Source organism: Cryptomeria japonica, chromosome 11 (genome assembly GCF_030272615.1).
Source record: "Cryptomeria japonica chromosome 11, Sugi_1.0, whole genome shotgun sequence".
Classification (NCBI taxonomy): Eukaryota; Viridiplantae; Streptophyta; class Pinopsida; order Cupressales; family Cupressaceae; genus Cryptomeria; species Cryptomeria japonica.
The window spans coordinates 52,672,547-52,690,640 of NC_081415.1; the positions used below are offsets into that span (position 1 = coordinate 52,672,547).

An 18,094-nucleotide genomic window follows, 5' to 3' on the forward strand; every position below is an offset into this window, starting at 1 on the left:
CACCAACAGGAAATGTTTCTCTCTACGAGAACTCTATGGCGAAACAGGCAACCATAAACAATCCTGACTAACACAGGTGATGGATACACAAATACCAACCCAAGAATGACCATTTGGACAAAGACACACAATGGCTCATATCAAATGGGTTATACAACAACACCTGGTCTAGGAGAAATAATATCATAGGACACAATGACAATTTAATCAAAATTGCAATAAAACTTGACTGAGAACACACTATATGCAAGATCCTATGACAGGCAATCTTTCCTTAAAAACAGTCAAAGCATAAATGACATGCAATTTACAAATTTCCAGATAACAAGAATTTACAATTTAAAAAAAAAAACATTCACTTTATCATTTGTTCAAAAAGATTTAAAATACAAATAATTCTCCTAATGTATTTTCAACATATTTATTTAAATTAACATTCCAAACTGTAATTAAATAATATTTAAAATAACATTTAAAATATTATAATAACTACCAAAAGAAACATATCTATTATTATTATTATTATTATATATATATATATATATATATAAAAACTCATATATGAATATACATATATTTATTTATATACATACATATAATAATAATTTTTAATTTATTTAATCCCTTGGGTCCGAAACCCAAAACAGTGAACAGGGTTTAGAATTTAATTTAAAAAGACTAACAAAAAAAACACTTTTACAATTACCGAAAAGCCCTGTCACGGTAGCCTATGCTACTGTCGGTAGCTAGTACTATCGTCTGGTAGCACTGCTACCGTCCGGTAGCACTACTACCATAGGTAGCAGCTACCGCTGGTAGCGGATGCTACTGTGCAGTTTGTTTTATTCATTTTTTTTAATTTATTTTTTTTTATAATTATTTTATATATTTTTTTATATATATATTTTTAAACAGGAAAATAATTAAACAATATTTTTTTTAATAATTTCATTTTAATAAAATTTTAACAATAATAACAAAAAACAATTTTTTTTTTTTCCAATAATTCCATTTTAACAAAATTTCAATTCTTTTTTTTTTTTCAAATTTAATTAACCCAAATAAATTTAATGTGTAATTAAATTTATTTTCTTAAGGTAATTAAAACCATTTCTCAGGTAAATACCCTTTCTCCTAAATCATGCAATTTCCATGCACCATAAAAACTTGGCAAACTTTCTATAATAATTTTCCTAATTTTCACAAAATTACGTTCTTTCCACAAACAAGAAATACACATCAGGCATGAGTTTTCAAACAAAACTCGAATTCACCAGAAGAGAGTTTTGGATTTGGCAATTATTTTACACACACATCAAGCAGAGAAAAATAGAAACATTTTTAATAAAACACAAAACTAAGAATTCATCCAACCTGGTATAGCTTTCCTGGAAGAATTTTGTAGAAGAGCCCTAATCCCTTCAATATCTTCCAATAAATTTTCTTCACCTAAATTCTTGACCTGTTCCTGTGTATTCCTGTCTGTGTAACTAAAATAAAGACCTAACCCCTATTTAAACTAAAATTCTAGGTTCAATAGCTTTTTCACAAAAAACCTAAATTTAGAATAATAGTAATTTATTTTATTTTATTTTCTAAATCTATCACATGCAATAATTAAAAAACATTATTCCTTCTTTACTTTTCTCATGCATATTAATTAATTTTCTAAATAAAGAATTAATACAATATTTTAATTCCAATTAATTAATTTTCTAAATAAAGAATTAAAACAATACTTTTAATTCCAATTAATCCTTTTATTCATTTATTTAATTATAACTTTAGAATACAATTAATCTAATTTATTTTTAAAATAAAAATATATTTTTAATACCATGCAGCTTAATTTAATAATTCTTTTAATTAACTAAATTTATAATCTCAATGCAATAATGAGATAATTTCATAAACTTAATTAATTAATTAATTAAATCCACTAAAACACTCAAATTAAACAAATCTCAAGCAATTACCCATAAAAGATAAAATGACAAAATACGAAGACCGAACTAACTGACAAAACGACTAACTGACGACACTCATATGAGTGTAACTGAGTAAAAATAGGGTCAACTACTATCTCCTCCGCTTCCATCGGAAAATATAAGGCACACTCAGACCTGTGAAGCCAAGTGGAGACGATACCCCGTACCTACCCGGTACTTGTACCTGCAATATCTTGCATCATCGAACCACACATGCATACATATATATAATATAGAAAACACGGCAAACACACCGATGAAGGAGAATCGCGACTTTCCCTGTCTCACCGAAATGAGTGAAGGAAAATCGTCCCCTTGCATCCAATACACTCGCAAACACACAAAATATAATTCCACATTGCATAATTAAAGTAAAATGTCAGTACATAGCAATAATAAATAAAATGCCATAAATCACAAGTACTGAAATACTGCAAATAAATTATACATCTCATCTCCAAATAAAGCATAATGTCATAAAAATCTGAATAATATGTCATGGTAATGTATCCACTGAAAAAAAACCAATAATAAAATATTGAGTCTAATGAGTTCAACTAGTAGGGCTACTATAAATTACACACCAAATGGCTCAAATCATATAAAATTATCCATTTTTTTATAATAGTGTTCTTCAACTAGCACTAGTTGATGGAGACGAGTGCAATTTGTTGGTAAATGGTCATAGATTGAAGCTCTACTATAAACTTGCATCTAGAGATGATTTTTTCATGGAAAAGCAAACTCAAGTTGAGCACTTAACCTGAAAGATCTCCCTTTAGTGAGTTTTTTCCTTGCCACTTGAGGAAATTTCAATGAAAAATAATAAAAGATAAATTAAAAACTAAAAATGGTAGTTTATCTCCCAAACATTCAAAAAAATGAGGTTTGATTGAAAACCAAGAATTGCGATAAACAACAAGGGATGGATTAAAAACCAAAAAAGGTAGTCTATCTCTAGAAGATGATTGAAAAATAGAAATGGCAACCTCTTTCATTTTTTAACTTTCCTTCTCCAAAGTAACTTAGACTTTTATTTTTTCTCCTAAGCTCCAAATAGCTCCAAATTGTTGCTACATAAAAAGACTTGGTACAACTCCATACTATTCCTTCAAAGAGTCATATCTTAACAACTCCAAAACTCTTTATTTCTAAATCAAACCAATTTTACCATGACCTTTTTCTTGTACTCTTGATGATTCCCAATCCAATATGCACATATAAAACTCCAAATGACCCAAAGCTTCAAAAACATTTATCATTAGGTAACATTTGTGTGAGGTGTGCATTTTATACTTGAATTCTCTATTCTTTTTCTCACATGAGTTAAATTTCTTCTTAGCCACATTTACATGCCAAGTGTCGAAATCCTTTTTCAAAACGTCATTAACTTGGATAATTAATATAAATGTTTTGAACAAAATTATGATTTAAATTTCAATTAGTATGAAAGGACATATATAATCAAATGCATGCAACACTTTTACATGGACAACATCATCCAATGTACCTTTAAGATACATCATCAAATCAACATTTCTAATTATTATGACAAATGTAATGTGGCATTCAATGTAGGGATTAATGAAAATATTGTTGCAAGTTCTAATGATCCTAATCAAATGACAAGACAATCACCTCACCCCAACATTTTGCCATTCCACTAATACAACATTGCAAATTAATATCCATGCAATTCATATTTACAAAATAAATTATTTTTTAATAAAATTAATTTGGCAATTAAAGAAATAAAAATGAACACCTGCAAAAATCCAACTATCGTTTTTATTGTACCTTGCATTCATTCCTTTGTCGTTTGATCAAAATATAAAGCATGTCATCCTTTGTGGCATTTAAATGCATTGACTTTCTAGCATCACCTTTTACCATTTTACTAACCATTCACCATTTTACATCTACAATTCACATCTTTACTTTGCTTTTGCATTGTTCAACAACAATTATTGGCACCTCCAAAATTTAATATAGGCAGCTACTATTTGCAACCATGGGCTACAAGAGGAAAGCTAAACCAACACATTTAGAAATTGACTAGGCTAATGTGGACATTTTCAAATGGGCTAGATAGTTAGCATTTCTTCAAAAATATGAATGTCATGAGCTTAATTTAGTGAAGGAATTCATCCTAAATTTTATAAAAGATTCTCAGTTGTACAAGGGGTAAATATTTTAATCTTATCCTCTATAATCAACCAACTTTATAGAATCCTTGAAATTTGTAAGGATATTCTATATGGCCACAAGATCTATTTTTTTATATTGATAATTGTTTATAAATATTTTGCTCATACAAGCACCAACTGTTGGCAAGAGACACTTTACGGATCATCTTGTGTTGTCATTGATGGCAACTGAAGTCAGATATCTCATCCACAGTGATTGATTTTTTTATATCGGAAGTCGGAATGAAAATTTGGTTAAGTCCAATGAGTTAGAATAGTGCATCCGACAGAATGTGGTGTTTTGGTTGGCATTTCATTTCTATTGAATATTTTGTGTTGGGGAGATAGAGGAAGATAGTTAGATGTCTGGTGTATCTTATTCCAAAATCTTAGCCTCTCAGATGATTGTCATGTGAGATAAAAGATCTGGTGTACAGGTTTTTGGGTTGAACAGTGTGGTATGGGCAACTTGGATAGTTGATTGTTGTGCGGAGTTGGTGGAGTAATTTTGGTGATTATTTTTGTGATCGAGAATGTTTAGCCGACATCTCAAAAGCGTGTGGACAATTCCTTTTGGTCCGCATATGCATTGGAGTTCGGATTGAGCCGACTATGTATGCACGTTTCATTATTTGGATAGTGTTCTTGAAGCCGACATATAGAAGACCTAATTTCGTGTTGCAGATATATAATATCAATGGATATGATCATTTTTTATATCATTGTGTGTGTGTGTGGAAAGTGCTTGTGATTGATTGTGTGCAGTTTCACATGCGCAAGTGAAGGATTTGTGCTCCGGAATAAATAAGAACAGTTGAACAGAGCAGTGTATCAGAGCAATATGAGATTATGTGTTTTTTGCTTAACCGGAACTGTACTGGCATTTGTAGATGCTATTTTTAAATTCAAACATTCTAATTATCTTTTGTAAAAGATTTTGTAAGGTAGTGAGCCTTCTGGGGTTGTTGCCCTTCTTTCTTTTGAGTAGTGGTCTCTAGGAAGTGTGTCTGAATGCATGTGCATTCTCAATGTAATATTTTTATACTTCTAATAGAGTATATCTATATTGTGGGTCTCATCCCCACTGTGGTTTTTCCTTTAACTAGGTTTTCCACATATTAAATCTGGTGTTATGGTGTTGTTGTTGATTGCTTTGTGTTTCTGCATCTTTCTTTCATTCATTTGCATTAAGTGGTTAAAAGGACAAGTTCATAAGGTTAAAAATTGCAAAACACTAATTCACCCCCTCATCTCAGTGTTCCTTGATTCCAACAATTAGTGTCAGAGCCTAGTCCCTAGGAAGAAGCCTAATAGATTGAGGAGGATCCGAGAAGGTGAATCAATGGATTCCAGTAGTCTTCCACATCAGCTTATTGTGGCACCTCGGGATCTTGATCAATCCCAATGTAAGGAAGTTAAGTAGTGGAACAACTTCCTACACTAACCTTGAGAGGAGGGTAATGTAAAAAATTTTACAGATCGTCACAACAATTTTAAAAAACAAAAATAGACATAACAACATTCAAACCATAACACAATGATTTACATGGGGAAAACCCTTTCAAGAGAAAAACCCCACACTCCAAAAGCCGCCCAATATATTATTCAGCAATCAAAAATAGATTACAATATACTTACAAGGAAATCTCTTCGCAGGAGTACCACTAATCAGAGATTCAGAGGTAACTCAATAGCCATAAGACTCTTACACACAACCTCTATCTCACGCACCTCATAAATAGGATATACAATTCAAGAAACCATCAAACGGTATTACAAAACCATGGGCTAAAACCACCCAGTAAAGTATAGCTAACCTTATCTACCTTCTAGATGCCCTATGACATGTTAAAACACACATCAACATGCATCCCTCCCTTTTACAACTCATTTATGTGTCCGGTGTATTTTATATTTCCTATTTCAAGAGTATAAACTTCTAGAGGCCATAACTTTGTTACTATTTACTAAGTTGTCATTAGTTTTATGTCCAAAGTCATCCTATATGCTCTAGTTGGTTAATACTACCGAAATATTCAGTCGGTAAGTACTAAGACTATCGGTTACAGAAGAAAGGCTAGTCACCGAGATGATAAATACCGAGCTACCTACTGAGTAAAGTTCTTATGCCTACCGAGCAGCAAAGAAGGTATACCGAGTTAATCTAAACCGAGTGGAAACATGTTACCAGATTCAATGAACCTGGACACATATGTGGAAACGTGTTACAAGATTTGAGAATAGGGAACCGTTATTACATAGGAAATTGCATTCAAAGATTTTGTATAATTTTGAGGAAGTTTATCCAATGAAATAATTTCTATGTTTATTCATTTGATAAAACATGTTTGTATGATCGATGTATGAACAAGATCGTCGTCTCAGAGATCTATATATACGGAGTAATTTGAGTATCTAAGAGAGAGGGAAGATTGATGATTTGAAAATGAAAATCATGAGAGAAGATAAGATGTGAAGAGTGACAAAGATATTCAGAGGTCACCGAGAAGGTTTCTTAGGAAACAGTTTAAGGGACAGAGTATACAGAAGAGGTCACCGAGTTGATTTATCAATTACCGAGGGATGCTATGAGCAAGGTAATTTCATATTGAGCACATAGAGTCTGCTATAATATTTTAGATGTAAAGTTGCAGATATTTTGTAAAGATTTTTTATTGAATCATTTGAGTTGTAATAGAAACCTTTAATAGGGTAAAAGACTCTAACAAAGTCTATAAATTGTAAAGCCTTTAACCAGGTACAGCATTTTGTAAAAGTGTTTGTAAAATCCTTTAGCAAGGTAGATCTAAAGATATTGATACTCCTAACAAGGTAAGCTATCAGAAATAGCTAAACATGTAGCTCTAACCGAGCAACCTTTATTATTGCAGTAATGAAGTTGTGGATGCCATCCCCACTGCAGTTTTTCCTCTAACAAAGAGTTTCTGTGTAACAAAAATATTTGAGTTATGGAGTGAAATGTGTATGGATGTTATTTCTATGAATATGTTTTAGCATTATATATTATGAGATCAGCTATACACGGTTTATGTTTATCTGTAAGATTGTTTTTGAAGAAAAGTTTTGAAGTATTGATTCACCCCCCCCCCCTCTTAGTACATCAGCTTTCCTAGTTGGACCTAAAAAACTCAAGAATCGTGTATCCTATTGACGAACCGTTTAAAGTGTCGGAAGTCTCACGAAGTGCTCTATTGCCTCGTAAGATGCTACGCCACTCATGCCCACTTTTCAAGGAATTTAGGGGCCTCTAAAGTCCTCAAAATTAAATTTAAACCTTTCATTGCACCCCTCCAAAACAGAAAATTTAATATATTCAAAACTAGTTGTGATCTTGCAATGTAGCTTTACCGGAATGCTTATCTAGCCAACCAGAAGCTTCAGGGAGAATTTCGCACCATTTCATGCTCAAATGAAAACTTACTATAAATAGTAACCTCATGTAAAAGCAAGGTTGAGACGCCATTTTTCCCAACACCCAAGCTGAGGTCCGGCAGATGAAAGTGAATCTTAAGGATGTTGAGAACTTCATCCAATCATTGAAAGATTAGTTGAACAATTCAAGAGAGAAGAGAAAGGAACTTGTTGATAAGGTAAAAGAAAAAGAAAGCCAAAGCATTGATGACCAAGCCTTGAAAGAGAAGACAGAAGAATGTGAGAAACTTGCTAGAGATAACGTAGTTCAGAAGAATGAGATAAAATCTATTGTGATGAAATTGACAAAGGAGATTTGAGAAATGAAGAAGAAAGAGGAGAATATTGCTCAGTTATTGAAAGACAAATCTAATGAATGCTACAGACTTGATTGTGAGAATGACCAACTGAAGCTTGACATGCAAGAATCCAGACAACATGAGGAAGATCTTGGAAAGAAGATCCTTCTTCTTAGATATGATCTTGAAGTTGTAAATAAGTACAAGGAGAAATTCAGGATCAATTCATCCAAATTTAATGAGATGCTTGAAAGTCAGAAGAGTGAAGATGACAAGCGGAGACTTGGATTTGAGAAAGGTGAAAGATCTGAATCTGGTCAAAGCAATCCTATGTCTCAACATTAGAGGAACAAAGCTAAAAGGTCTCTAGTAAGGCAACCTAATGCTCATAAGTTCAATGGTAATTGTTTTGTTCACAATAAATTTGTTCATATGGCTAGTTAATGCAAACACAGAATGAGACAAAATGGTCCATCTTTCTCCGGCCAATGTTTTAAAAGCAATAAGTATGGACATGGGTCAAATGAATGCAGAAGTATGATGAATAACTTTCCAAATAGAAGGAATATCAGATGTTATGCATGTGGTAGGTTTGGACATGTTGCTAATCGGTGCAGATCAAGAGGTAACTGAGGGAATTTCAAGCCTAGACAAGGAAATGTTGTATGCTATAATTGCAACAAATCTGGTCATATTGCAAGATTATGTAGAAGCGGAAATGTGAATAGGAACAGTCCAGTAAACAAGAATAATAATGTGTAGGCAAATGAAAAGGGGAAAACGAAAGTGGAAGAGATCAGAGATCAGATGAAGAAGACATGGGTTAAGAAGAGTGATTCAGATGCAGGGAATGGATCCACACTTGAATCCAATGTTGGAAATTGCTCCAAGAATTTAGTTAAGGCCTCTGGCCTAGGGGAATTTTCATGAAAAATCTTAAGCACCCCTTGTAGTAGATAGAACCTGAATCTGGCAAGTTGGCAGATGTTGTGATAGGGTATTGCAGATGATATGAGATGATCTCTGAAAGAATATGTACAATAATGAAGATCCGCAGATGATTCCTTGTGAGTTATCTAAAAAAAGGAGAGTATCCAAAATTTTAGAGCTAAACGCATTTAATGCACCCTAAAAGTTAGATAAGTGAATGATAAAAGGCCATTTTTCCATTTATTTTTCACATTGCATTTGAGAGAAGAAGAAGAGAACGTTTTGCGAGAAGATCAACCAAGAGACTGAAGCGTGAAAGAGATTTCTCAAGCGAAAACAGAATCTAGTGGTCAAGGTATTTTTCCGTGAAACCTTTCAAGTTTGTAGTTTGAAATTTATGGAATGGTTGCCTTTAAAACTGCAACCTCACTAGTCATAGATATCACAAAGAGAGCTCGGGTAAATTTTAAGAAGCACCCATTTATCTCCATGGAAGATGATCTGAAGAGTGCATTTTCATCAGTTCCACATGGTGTTTTTCATATTGAGGACATTAGGGTTTACACGCATTGCAACATTGATGATTTGGGAAGCTCTCATCTATTGAATCTTTACAACAAACAGTTGATTAATGAAAATTTCAAGTGTTGGAGGATAAGGGTTTTGTTTAGTTTGTCAAATTTCCAATGTTCAATGAACAAGAATGGGTCTGGTATGTTCTTAGCAGAATGCTTAATGAGTTCATGTGGCTAAAAAAACCTTTCAAGATCACTAATAATGCTATTAGGGCCATAACAGGGTTGTGTTCATCCAGTGAGCTACCCTCATTGAAGTCAGTAAAGAACCAGATTGTCACAGATGCAACCGGTTCAAGGTTCGATAAAAGAGCCATGATAATCAATGACATTTTGGAGTATGATGTGAGATTTTCTTCAATGTTGATTGGATATAAGATTTAATATTTTAGCAAAGAGAAGTCTATATCCAGAACAACAATATATGTTGCCTATGAGATGATCTGAAAGAATAAGAAATATGACCTATGTGAGTTGCTCTGGAGTGAGCTAATGAAGAACTTAGCCAAGATCAAACAAGACAAGAAACATTAGTTCAAGTATGGAACTTTGATCCTATGTTTGTTCTTTTACTTCATGAATGAAGTTTCGGGAGTTGGACAAGTCCAATGGCCATATGACAGACCTATGGGAGTACAAATTAGAGATCTGTTATACAGTGTAGGTGACACTAAGGTTGAGAAAGTTGTTTTATGGGGCTATTTCAAAAAAAATTAGAGTGAGATGCATGATAGGGAGAGGATCCCTAAGTTAGTAGTTGAAAAGTATCAAGAAACCATTTTCTTCATGATGGACACTGACCAATGTCTGATGGAAGTAGTTGAGCCCAGAACTGTATGGATCATGCCCATGGGGTATGAGGTAGATGAGCAAATATTGGATATATATGCTCAACACTTTTTAAGAAAAATAGTAGATCCTTTGTATTTAGGATTGGTGCATGTAATGGGGAAATGGATTAGTGGGATGTGGTCTAGTTCTGTTGCAGAGAAAGGCTCGACTCTGCGTGTTGTGTACGGGTGGTTTTGTGGTATAGGACCATGGGAATTTTTGGAGGCCCCAATTTTGGCTAAAACTATGATAATTATGTAAACTTTATTGATATCAACAATAAAATACTCATTTACAAATAAATAAAAAATTGCCACTAAATGACATGCATTGGTTTTGTGTGGTAGTGTAAATCTCCAGTAAAAACAACCTTTCGTGTTAAAGCATGTTTGAATTCGCCAGTATATTTTTTACATTTATTGCATTACAAGGCAAAATCGCCAGCACTAATACGTTTATCTAACACATGGGAAAAAATGCTTTGCAAACAATTTTCCCCTAATTTTGGGTGATTGCCAACAATTCGCCAATAATAAATATATTTGATTTCCACGGGTACCCAAAAATTCGCCAATAATCATTATATTTGATTTCTATGGGTACCAAAAAATTCGCCAATATTTTGCTACTATTCCTGAGGGGGGGGGTCTTAAAGTTATCGATGATAATAAATATTGATAAAAAAAATAATATGTAATAAACATATCAAAATTGAGGAAAACTTTTATTAATTTAAATATATTGTATCAAATATATTCTTGTGAAAGATGTATGGGTGACTCTTTTTTACCAAATATATGTATATATGTTGTGATGTATGATATATTGTATACTATTACATGATAATAATGTGTACATATAATAACACATTTTGTTAAAGATAAAGAAGTAAAACAAAATTTTAGACTCATGCTTCTGCATGATCCTTCTCTTTTTCATAATTAAGATGAAAATAATTATATATAATAGTAAAAATCTAGTTTATATGTCATTATCTTGCACTCCACAAATGTTGTTACGTAGGGGAACAAATTGAGTTCTATGAGGAATTTTCTTTTATAAATTACTAAGGACACATCATTATTGAGCATTGGCAATATTTCATCTTGCCAAGAAACTCAATGGTTTGATTCTTATATATTCCTTTAAAAGCATTGATATGTTATTACATGAAGTTTATTTTATAATTATTTGAAAGGTTTACTTTTTTATATATATAAAAATCTTTAAATTTTTTCAAATGTATATTTCTCACAAAATTTTAAAAGGGGCTTTTTTCACAAATACAAGAGGGATTTAAGAATAGCATATTGCCAATAATTATTTTTTCTTAACAAAATTACACTAGTTTACTTTTTATTCAACAAGCAACCCGTAGGCAAAAAAAAGAAAGGCAGCAAAACAAGGGTGCTGACCCTAAACAAACTAAGGTTAGATGGGCCTTTAATAGAAAGTCAGAACTATTGTTAAAGGCATGTCAAACTAGTAATAACCCAAAAGGACTCGACTCAAGAGTGAGAAAAAACACCCAAAACTCGATTCAGGGGAGTTTGAGAGGGGTGGGGGGGAAGACTTCCCTTTCTGCCTACAAAAAATAATAGTCTAGGCAATACTATTATTAGGAACATCATAAGAAGGATCAAGTTGGGATATCGCCTCTATGTTTATGTCCACAACTGGATTGTTGCTATGGAACACCATCTGGAATAGACACACTAGGAGAAGATTGTTGTTGTAGAATAGGAGCAACAATAAAAGAAGCCTCATGGCCAGAGGAGGCCACACCAGAAGAGACCAAGAGGCTAGCAGAAGCCAAATTTGTTTTAAGAGGTACAACCTCATCCTAAGAGAGGTCCTCATCTGCATGTGAGGATACATCATCATCAAAATCAAAAGCCATTACAATTAAATGATTGGCATGAGTAACATATTTCCACCAAGTAGTAACACCTTTATGGCGAGAGAGAACAATCTGAAGCTAAATGACCTGTTGAGAAGCATCTCAGACGGCAAAAGGGGAGGCCCTCACAATCCAACGATTGAGTCCATGGCCTATCCTCAACCATGAGAACAATATCCCCAAGCAGAGGCATAGAGATGTGCACTAGTTTGTTAATTACAAATAACTTCAATATTTATTATGCATTAAACACAAAGAATATGCATAGAGGTATATCAATTATAATATTGTTAAGCACACAAGTAGGTACTAATCAAAGTAATTTATATTAAAAAGATAAAATATCGTGATTATTGTGAAAAGTTTCAATGTGATACTAAATATTATTTTTAGTACACACACAGTACATTCAACAATTTCCTTTAAAATATTCTTAAAGAAGAATCTTGAATGTATCTAATATAGGTGGAGGGCAAGTCGAGGGGTAGCCTTGGCCACAAGAGGCTCTTTCTTTTGGAGTGCTAACCCAAAAGATTCCTCCATGTTTAAGCTATTCTTTCCTGGTGGCAACTCCCAATCAAAGGCATGGATCATTGAACCTAAATTATACTCTACCATAGCAATCCCCATCCTAGTGCCAGCACAAATACGCCTTCCTGCACCAAAAGGTATGAGTTGGAAGTCACTGCCACGTGGATCAATTTTGGAACCCACAAACCTATCAGGATTAAATTCCAAGGGGTTATCCCATATTTTTGGGTCCCTTCCAATACCCCAAATATTGAGTGTGAGGCGTGTTCCCTTAGGTATGTAGTAGCCACCAACTTGGCAAGCCTCTGTAGAAACTCGTGGAAGGCTAAGAGGAGTGGAAGGGTGTTTACGAAAGCCTTCCTTACAAATGGCCACTAAGTAGGGAAGCTTTGGAATGTCTGATACTTGCAAAAGCCTATCTCTACCAATAACTCCATTCATTTCATCCTTGGCACGTTGTAGAAGTTTGGGATTTAAGATAAGCTCAGCAAGTGTCCATTCTATCACACTACTTGATGTGTCAGTTCCTGCAGTGAACATATCCTACAAAACAAATAAAACAAAAACAATTATAATTTGAATTTTTCACTTCAAAAAACTATGAAGAATAATCCATAATATTATAATCCACTATCTATCAGTGCACATTAATTTATATCTAAAACCAATATTATAAAAAGACACAAATTTTTATAGTATAAAGTTACCTTAATCTAAGATAAGGTGCCCCTATTATCGCTTTTCCACTTTATTTTAAATATCATAAAACCTTATAATTCATGCCCATAATTTTAATTTTTAATTTATTTTTCAACTCCTTTACATAATTCAAAATTTATTCATACTTTTATTAAATGGTCAATTATGTTTTTGTATGCATTACAAATACAAATGATAGTATTAGTTACACTTTTACTTGAATATTTAGTACTAGTATGCACATTAAGTTTATTTGTATTATCATTCTATGGAAGATTAATATATTAAAAGACTTACAGATATTTTACACACTACTAAGGAAAATTATCAATATATCTAGAATGTCCATGCTATAATTAATGCTTTGACAAATCAAAAGAACATAGAACTGTTAGTTTTCTTTCAAAGAAACAAAGATAGTTGGTCACATTCTATTATTCATAACAATTTATATTTTTCATATAAATAAACTATTGTCTTGGCTTGAAACTTTATATTTCATTTTTTTATTTCTTTAGTAAAATAAAATATATAAATATTTATAATGCGTTGTATCAAAAGTAAATATTTTACCAGAAGGAGACTCTTGATATTATCATCAGACAACCTCACTTCCTCACCATCAAAATTCTTTTGTTTAGACATAAGCACGTCCAAGAAATCCGGAGTTGCTCTTGTAGCAACGGTAGCTTCATGTTCTGCAATCATCTTGTTTAACATATCATCGAATCTTTTTGCTAGCTTCTTCATGCTCCCTTGTATCCTATGCAAATCCATCCATGCAATAGAGGGTATAAAGTCGCCAATATTAAAATACCCTGCTTTAGTCATGAGCTCCACTACATTGTCCTTGAATTGGTTGGCCTCGTCCCCTTGACCCTCAAAAACTCGCTTGCTTAAAATCATTTGGCCAAAAATGTTGGCCGTGCAAATGTTGAGTAGGTCTGGGACATTTACTACTTGGTTATTGCAACTCTGGACAAAGATGGATTTAAGCATGTGACCCATCTCGACTTCTCTTACTGGTAGCCAATCATCTAATGCCTTACCACCCAACATGTGAATGTTGCATAGCTGATACAAAAAGAGTTTAAATTTGGTCAATTAAAAAAAACAAATTTAACATTATAAATAGAAAGTTATACCAACTTTCTACCAAATAGTTTTAACTATTTATCGACTAATACAAATATCTCAAATAATCTATCTGAAAATGTCAAGAAATATCAATTTGAAAAATTATCAATAAATAAAGAAATTTAATAACCATCTAACATTTATATTACTAACAACGAATAGATGGATGCATTCTTTTATGATCCACTATATCAGACAATTTGTTTTTTTAATCTAAAAATGACTTATATTAATACGAGACTACCAACCTCACCATTAAACCAACTCAAAAATACAGACTTAAAAACAAGTATTTTGAAATTTAAAAATAACTTAGCCTTGTTTTTAAAGATTCTGCTTACAATTTATTTTTTTAATTCCATTTTCTGCAGTATTTTCTTTGCGTTGGATTTAAAATCTTGGGATTTTTCGGCATATTTTGATGACAAATTACCACAGAAGATAGAATTTTTTGTGGACAAACTGTGTAGAAGCTATTAAAGCTGGTTTTCTTAAATATAGGTTAGGGTTTCTACTGGAAGGGCTTTTCAGGTTTTTGTAGGGGGTTTTTCTTTCTTGAGGAGGAAAAAAATCATTCAGATTATAAACCATGGAGTGTTAGAAACTTTTTAGGAGTTGGTCTGGTATGCTTTTGGGTATCAAATAAAACATTTTTTTTTCGAATTGTGAATCAATAAGATCATAAATTAGGAAAACATTTCTATTAATCTATACATAAGTTCAAATTCATTCAGCGAAGGCACAAACCTGCAATCACAATGATCTATTTGAATCTTGACTACATAGATTATTTATTTTACAGATAATTAAAAAAAAAGAATATCCCAAAAATTTATCAACAATAATTGAATATAACTTTTTTTTCTTATTACATTTTTTTAAAAGAGAAAGATTGCTGCAAAATATGCCCTGGAGATAAAAGCACTGGTTCTAAGAATTCTAATGGTGGTTTCTGAAGCTCTGGAACAATATTTTGAAAGGAAAGAATCATAAATCTAATTAGTATTATAGGTTGCATCTAAGTAGGAGAATCTAATTAAAGTTTAAATTACAATAGCTCAGATCATAATTAAAAACTAATAACAATTTTCCTGTTGAGAAATAGAGCTTGAATTTGATGGCTATGAAGATTGTATTACATGGAAGAGGAAACTTTTTTCATGTCGTCAAATTTTTTAAAAGATCATAATTCTATATATATTCAAATTCTATATTTTTTCAAATTTCTATTTATCTAACCATCACAATGAATAACCAATTCAAAATATTTGATTGATAGGGAAGGTTGGTCATAATTTTGGGCCGTCTATTGAGAAGATATGTATCTAATCAATAAGATAGATAATACAGCTTTTCTGAAAGAGAGCTTTTGGATAAAACTGTGTCAATGTTTCAAATCATATCCAATCCAGTGATAGTGATATGTTTCCAATCACATCTAATGATTTGGAATCACACCCAATGATTCTTAGGAAAAGAATCACTGGATGTGATTGGAATCTGTGAACAAAATTTATACACAGTTTTATCCAAAAGCTCTCTTTCAGATTTGCGTGACTGTGGAAACCTCATACCTTCTAATATAAATATTTCGGAACCTAAAACAAAAATCTAGGAAAAAGTTTCCTGTTAGGTAAATTAAAGATGGGTTGTTGCATCATCATCATCATCAGAGAAAGAATCATTGAATGTAATTTGAAACATTAAAAAAAAAATTATATACAGTTCTATCCAAAAGCTCTCTTTCAAATTTAAATAGACTGTTGACACCTCATACCTTCTAATATAGCTCTTTCCGAATCTAAAACAAAGGCTTAATGAATCCCAGGTTGACACAATTGAAATCTAAGAAAAAAAATATTATTTTAGGTTTCTGAAAGATTGGCTGTTGCACAGAGAAGAAAACAAAAAGATATTATAGAAGGCTGTGATGAAATACCTTTCTGAGCATCTTCCAACGGTCTCCATAGGGAGCCCACACCATGTCCTGCATGTTGTAAGCCAAATAAGTAGCACCTACATTCCTAGGCCTATTGGAGAAGTTTATATCCAAAGTCTTCAGAAAGGCCTTTGCAGCAGCAGGAGTATTGGCCACCACCATTTTAGAGGTACCCATTTTAAGATAAACTATTGGACCATATTTCTTTGACAGATCTGTCAAAGTGACATGAGGCATTGAGCCCAACAATGGCAGGCACCCTAAAACAGGCCATCCTGAAGGCCCAGGTGGAAGCTTTTTATTCTTGCTAAGAAGATATCTAAATCCAATGTACAGACAAACCCATGAAAACCCCCACAAAAAGAACTCATGAATCATACCCACTTCCATTGGCCTCCTTGTTGTGACTCAGGGGATTCTGCAAATAACCAGAACCCCTATCATATGCCTTTATAGCATTTGCTTGAGTTCATATTTCAGTGTTAGGCTGTACAAGCGTGTCAGAATAGTTTATTCTGGGGTTTGACTAGGTACAGATGAAGAGAAGGGCAGGAAGCAGAGATTCTAAAAACTCTGACATCAGTATGAATTGACATGTGGTGCACAAAGTCCATGGCTTTTATCTTGAAAAGAAACTCTTATCACTTCTAGAGATGAATTTCATTTCAAACTTTGGTCCACCTGCATTTCTCTGAGAAATTTAGGAATATTAGAAACAGTATTTCCCACATATTGATGCATTATTCAATAGAATAGCAGTTGTATCATACTTTTTCCTTTATCTAATGGGTAGGTGATTACAACATAATTCCAATGAATTGAAGACTTTAAAACATCTGTGTATCTTTTGAGAAGTCTACAGCTCTTGTAGATGAAGAATTTAAAACATCTATGTATCTTATTGAGACGTCTACATGTAAATTTTTTTGATAAAAACTCTATGTTTATTTTTCATTCGACATTTCTAATCACTATTATCATCTGAACGAGGAATATGTTAGATATGTTAGCGTATCTGCAATCCAAATCTAACATATTCCTCTTTCAAATGATGACAGTGATTCCAAACTTCCAATGAAAAATAAATAGAATTTTTATCCAAAAGTTTACATCTACAATTTGTGGACTCTGGATAATTTATACCTCTATCTAAAGCTCTTGTTGACACATATTCAACATGTTAATGATTTAATTTATTATTTTAACACTCACTCTTAACAAGAATAAAATTTCTTAGGCATTTAGTCATGTATTCTTACATATATTTGTTTTTTGTTATCTCAGAGGTGTCCACTCTATTGCAGAGTCAGTCCAGATAAGGCAAGACTAATCCTCTGAGACACAGAATAACCCTCAGGAGACTCACCCTAACCCTAGGGGTGGCTAGTTAAACCAGCTTCTTCGTCCCCAAGAGTTTACCAGTCATCTTGAAGAGTCAAAGTATTCTTATATATTACAAACGTTATTTTTTATCTTAAAATATCTCCAACATCCTTCCTACATTTTTTATCTTAAAATATCTCCAACATCCTTCCTACATATATATACATAGATGTAATTCACATATTTATATATGTTCTTAAATTAGTTTATATTTATTTATATAGATAAAAATAAAATAAGTACAATTATTAAAATAGGTATTAA

At 32.5% G+C, this 18,094-nt stretch overlaps 1 protein-coding gene across 1 annotated transcript; it reads right to left on the reverse strand.

The window, feature by feature from the left end:
* Positions 1-12,493: 12,493 nt before the first annotated feature.
* On the reverse strand, positions 12,494-16,875 carry LOC131051326 (flavonoid 3',5'-hydroxylase). Its single transcript, XM_057985787.2, has 3 exons — positions 16,448-16,875; positions 13,945-14,445; positions 12,494-13,215 (listed from the first exon to the last, which is right to left on the reverse strand). Exons 1-3 carry the CDS (start codon positions 16,835-16,837, stop codon positions 12,598-12,600), a joined length of 1,509 nt encoding a protein of 502 aa, XP_057841770.2. The 5' UTR covers positions 16,838-16,875; the 3' UTR covers positions 12,494-12,597.
* Positions 16,876-18,094: the final 1,219 nt, after the last annotated feature.